We start from the raw sequence: 6,017 nt of genomic DNA on the forward strand, positions 1-6,017 counted from the left end.
TGGTACTGCCGCTCAAAAGAGGCAGGTGGGGTTGTGGGGATCTTGGCTATTGCTGGAAACCGAACCGGCAATGCATGTCATGCTGTGCCACAATTAAACGAACGTGGCTTCGAGGGGACCTACGGGTACGAACCATCGCACTTTGTATTTTGTGATATCTGGCTACAAAATGGATAGAGGACATGACGCAGCGCAGCGCATGGCAACTGGCCAATGGTTGTCTAAACTACGGTATACGTCGTTTCCAGGCAAGATGAAGAGCCGAGAAAGGTGTTTGGAGGTCTGAAATCTGAATGCTAGATTTCTCACGTCACAATGCGCGCTTTCGATTGCATGTGTGGAATAGGGATCTTGTTAAACATGATGCAAGCGTGCAGAACACAGATGTATCTGGTAGGCATCTGACCAGTGTTTTGTCAGGCAGAGTCATAATTGGGTTCAGAAGCCTGCCAGCGCTTGAGTTTTGGGGACGAAAATGGGGGTTCAGCTTCTAGGACTTGAATAGCAAATTGGATTTCGCTGTTTACAAAAGCGTTTTGCATTGGAATGCCCCATTAGACCGTCATGCATGCAAATGCTGTGTTAATTCTGAATGATCTCCGTTTTGGCGGAACACTGCATCTGACCCGTGAGTTACCAGATCGATGTATCTGTGTGTTCTAACCGACCTCCTTGGATGATCACACATGAAATGATTTGCTTCAGGTTTCTCATGATGACCGTGTGCTCTTCATCAAGGATGCCTATCCCAAGGCGAGGTACCACTCGTTGGTCATTGCATTGAGCATGGAGCTGGCAGACATCTCGTGCCTGGGCCGCTGCCATTTGGGCACCCTGTATCACATGAGAGATGTTGCTCGTGCCTGGGCATCCGCCAACGCTGCTGCTGTCGGAGAGGTGTGTTCCTGTTGTTGACTGCCATGTACGATTGAATTCTGTGGATCTCCGTGGGATTGGTTCGCTCATATGTAATGACTCATGACGATGATGATGCGACAGCGAGTGCTGGGGGTGACGTTATAAAGGGTGAATTTGTCACCAATGCGCTACGGGAACTCTGCATCGGCCTATGTAGGGGCAACGCTATTATGTACCGGCGCTCTCTTCAAGTTTTAGCTCGTGCCAGCGGCCGCGCGTTCATGACAGGCTTGCTTGTTCCGACCTCTGACGTTCAATGAGCTGTGCCACTTCGAATGCGCTGTCCTTGTTGCTTCTTGTCTATTTCTTGCCATTATCTATGTGATGTAATGATGATGTGTGAGCGAATGTCATTTCGCTTCTCTGTGCGATGTGATGATGATGCGCCGGCCTTGTTGACTATTCCCTGCCATTATCTATGTGATGTAATGATGATGCGGCCGCGGAGATTCACTGAGCTGTATTGCCCGAACGTGCATGCCGTAGACTACTGGATCAAAACGTGTCGTCACGTTGGATAGAGAACGTGACGCAGCGCAACGCTGGGCATTTGGCCACGTGTTGTCTAGACCACGGCGTACATCTCAACAGCGTTTTGCTGATGCAGGCGGGCATGGCTGTGGGATTTCACTCGATTCCGTCCATGCGCCAACTGCACATGCACGTGATTAGCCGCGACATGGTGAGCGAGCGTCTGAAAACAGCAGAGCACTGGAACAGTTTCACAACTGCTTTCTTTCGGCCTGTAGACGACGTCATCGCGGAGGTGGAGGCGCATGGACGCGTTCTCATCGACATTGCAGCTGCCCAGGCCTTGAAGAAGGCCCCCCTGCGATGCCATCGCTGTTGTGCTTTGCAATCGAACATGCCATCGCTGAAACGCCACATCCTTGTATGTACTGCGCCAGTGCAGCGGCCACCCTTGGACGTGGTGCACACCAACCCGCGAACGAGCTGACATCAAACACATGAAATTTGAAACGCCGCTGAAATCGGGCGGGGGTAATCTGCGGCGGCAATCGCTGCAAGAGCAACTTTTGTAACCATCACAAACGAGCTGAGTTTGATATGCGGCGTTGCATGGCCCCTCATGATGATGATCATGATGGCTCGTGCGAGCCGCCATGCGTTGCTTGTTGACTATTTCCTGCGATTATCTAAGTGCGAGCGGCCATGTCATTATGTCACAAGATGATCTGCAATGACCTCCCATCTTTCGTCAATACTCCTTTGAGGCGTCTAAACTCATGATGATCACTCCATACCTGGTAAGTAAGTCGTACGACGCTGCGCATCGTCTCTGAGCCCACGTTCACTGAATTTGTTGAAGATTATAATGCTCAACGCACTTCAGCGCAGATGCACACAGCTCAACAGGCATACCATTCTTGTGAGCGGTAGCAAGCATCAAACCAGAAGAGGCATCGATACCCATGCTGCTCGCTTGGCGCACTCGTGTATTTCTCTCGGACCGTTCACGAGAGTGTCAACTGACACTGGTACTACCTTACGGCTGTTGCAGCGCTGAGGCTTGGCACTTGCAACTGCTGATGGAACCGTTAGTGTGTCCTTCAAAAATTGGTGGCACCTTCTTTGCGGCATGTTTGTTGCGCACGCTATCTATAGCGGAGTCTACGCCGCAGATAGATCTGAAGTGCCCCGCACGCTAGAAATGTCACGACATGAAATCCCCACAGCGTACCATTGCCCATGAAGCATACATTAGGACCAGCGCATGGACGTCATACAGATCTGGATGCATATACGAAGGGATTGCTAAACGCTATCTGCCGCATTGCTTCAGATTCTTTTGGTTTGCGAGCCCAACACTCGTCTTGGCAATCGCACAATACGCATCGAACTTTGACTCCTCAGTTATTGGGGAGATTTAGTTTCATAACATGTCATCATACGTTTTCGCGAGTATCCAGCATCCGATGAGTGACGTCTTGTGTAAAAGGGGTCGTGTTGGTAGGGTTTGTGTACGGCCGTGTCGTTCTGGCCAACCCTTATCACGAGGCAAAGGCTTGTACAAACTGCACGCGATGAAACCAGCAGCTCCAGGAGAGACCACTTTGGGATTTGTTGGCACAGGCATCATGGGAGTACCGATGGTAATGATTCCATTCCTCCACAGAGAATGCGACAGGGTTCGGCACATAATTATGTCCTGTCTAGCTGTAAATGACGTCCGCATAATGGGGTCTCGTACATCCGGATTTCATGTCACTGCTTAAACTACATGTTACTTACCATACAAAACCTCGCGCCTGGTGCGGGTAAACGAGCCCGCTAGCATGAGTTTGCCATGCCAGTGCATGCTGCAGACATAAAAAGCATCATCAGATAAGGTCGCGTTGATTTTCTTGACGTCTTCTTCTCTGATTCCAGTCAGGATGGTGGGTTTCTCGGGTTCTGCTTATTGCCGCCCACTGTTATGTGGGGTCCAAATGACGATGTCTCAAGAGGATAGTCATTCACAGATCACATCGTTGTCCGTATCAAATTCACCCTACAAAGGAAAATCTTTCGGGTGTGCCACCACTGTGCATCTGCTCCCCTCACTCATGCTGCAATATCCTGGTGAGAAACAGTAGCACAATGCCCCATACACAACAAATCTGAACCCAACACCTCAAAACATCACTGCGCATCTGCTCCTCTAACTCATGCTGCAAAATATTGAAAGAGACAGCAGCATAATGCCTCATACACAACAAATCCGAACCCAACAACTCAAAACTCGATCGATTGATCATGAAATATCACAGTCACAGCTTATAGTTTCCGTTTACGTTAGCTGTTACCGTCCAGCAAGGCATGTATCCAAACGATGATTATACAGTCTACAAGCACCGGGAACAAGTGTTGATGAATTGGTACAGGCTACCAGTTCATCAACACCCTTCTTGTACACAATTCTAACAAGAGCAAAAGGCAGATATAGCCAGCCTCAAATAACTCTCCACGCTTCTCCCTCTCCCGTCCCTCAAGAACGCTGAACAGCCCACACCAGCAACAATGCTTTCCGGGGTGGGCCACCTCGTGGTGTCGCTGGTGATAAGCGTAGTTGTGTGTACTGCTACAAACTACCCAAGGCCACCTCCTGGGAGCGTCCACAAAGAACAACAACGCCCCGTAATCAGCAGCCCTCTTCCACCATTACTCAAGGTGAAGTACTTGGTTGATGTATTATTTATTCAGCCACGCCACTGTACCTCAGCCTGTGAAACAATTGCTGGCTAACAGCACCGCCTGGTGCAGGCGACCAATCTGATACAGGCTGGATATCAGCTTGTGGTGTGGAACCGCAGCAAAGAGTCATGTGCGCCATTGGAGAAGCTGGGCGCAACAATCGCCGACACACCCGCCCAGCTCGCATCCATGGCCGACTACACCTTTGCCATGCTGGCAGGTGGGATGTTGCCATGTTTGCCAGTGCTTTGCCAGATCGGGTTTCAACTCATATTTTCGACCTCAAAATGCACGCATTTTTGGGAATCAGGACCCGCAAATCGCACGGCCTGGCGAACCTCTGATATGTGCCATCGCAGTGGAGCATTGCTACACTGTGAGAGTCAGCCAATGCCCCCTTTAGTGAAGGATTCCTGATTTCAGCACATTGTGGGGCTAGTGCAATTTGGGCTGGAAGCGTGATTCTTGGACAGAATTGACTATGATCTATCTTTTTACAACCCTACCGCATCCCATGGACATTGGCACTCCAAGAACTACTTGGAAGGTGAGAGCTCATATCAAGATTACCAGCTGGTTCAGGCGAGAACCTAGAGCTGCAACGTTATGATGCTTGGACTGTGGATACAAAGGCTTCAGGGCTTCAGTGATTCGCCAGACCCTGTGAAGTGCTGGTCCAGATATTCCCGAAAATGCCTGAAATTTTGGGACAGAACTGGGGGCTGAAACCCATTCTGGCAGAGCACTGGTTCAGGAAGTCTTGGCTGTCTCAGCTCATCAGCTGATGCTGGACAAGCAAGCCTTGTCTTTCGAACGACAGACTGTCCCTATCAGCTGCTTCAGGGTATCGTTGTGCTGGTTGACCCAGAGCACATAGAGGTCTGGGTCCATCGGCTCATGCTGGACAAGCAAGCATGGTCTTTCAAAATTAATAGTGTCCCTGTCAGCTGGTTCAGGTTGTAGTGGTGCTGGATTCAGTACATATGGAGATATGCAGATAACGAGGCAGCAGCAACTGTGGTGCTGGGTGCCAACGGGATTTGCGAGGGTATCAGAGGGAAGGGATACATCGACATGTCGACCTTATCAGAAGCTTTAGCAGTTGAGATTGCCTATGAGGTGTCCCAAGCTGGGGGCTTCTGCCTAGAAGCACCTGTCTCCGGGTCCAAGGGTCCAGCAGAGCAAGGCCAACTCATTTTCTTGGCAGCAGGTACGATGATTATTCTCATCAGCCAACACATGATCAATGACGCTAGGTAAGGTTAGCAAACTGATGTATCTTTCAGTGCTTTGCCAGAATGGGGTGTTGAACCAGAACGGCGCTGGTTCAGTCGTTCTGGTTCAACATGGGGTTCAACCCCTATTTGTATGAAGATCCCTATCATATCTGTACATGAGTACTGCGATTACACGGCCATTAGCAACTCCAAGGGCAACTTGCGAAGCATGCATCCAGGTGAGAAAGAGCTGTACAATGCTGTGGCTGGGCCGTTGGATGTCATGGGAAAAGCCAAATTCTTCCTTGGAGACTCCGGAGCTGGAGCTCGTATGAAGCTGGTGATCAACATGGTCATGGGATCCATGATGGCTTCTCTGGCTGAGGGTGTTCACTTGGCTGAGCGCTCTGGTCTTTCCACCTCTCAGTTGGTAGATATCTTGGGACTGGGTGCCATGGCCAGCCCCATGATTGCTGCAAAGGTAGTGCTCTCCAGCGTTTCGCTAGGCATGAGTGATTTATGGGTTCACACGCGTGCAAGTACATGACTTGTACGGACAGAAATGGGGGTCAAGTCCGTTTTGGCGGAACACGGGTGCTCTACACCGTCGAGTCCAGGTACAGCATTTTTTAGCTGGTGGGAAGAAAGCAAGCTGCCAAAGCCTACAAGCACTTTTCTTTTCTTTTA

At 50.1% G+C, this 6,017-nt stretch overlaps 1 protein-coding gene across 1 annotated transcript; it reads left to right on the plus strand.

Annotated features, from left to right (window-relative positions):
* Positions 1 to 2,963: 2,963 nt before the first annotated feature.
* LOC149808634 (glyoxylate/succinic semialdehyde reductase 2, chloroplastic-like) lies at positions 2,964 to 5,811 on the plus strand (the record flags this gene model as incomplete). The annotated part of the gene is made up of 4 exons (XM_089995218.1): positions 2,964 to 3,032; positions 4,183 to 4,333; positions 5,111 to 5,323; positions 5,570 to 5,811. Coding segments are annotated over exons 1-4 (675 nt in total), but the record flags the coding sequence as incomplete, so codon positions are not given.
* Positions 5,812 to 6,017: the final 206 nt, after the last annotated feature.

The sequence above is a fragment of the Nuphar pumila genome, unplaced genomic scaffold (genome assembly GCF_984573655.1).
Source record: "Nuphar pumila unplaced genomic scaffold, dmNupPumi1.hap1.1 HAP1_SCAFFOLD_2557, whole genome shotgun sequence".
NCBI lineage: Eukaryota > Viridiplantae > Streptophyta > Magnoliopsida > Nymphaeales > Nymphaeaceae > Nuphar > Nuphar pumila.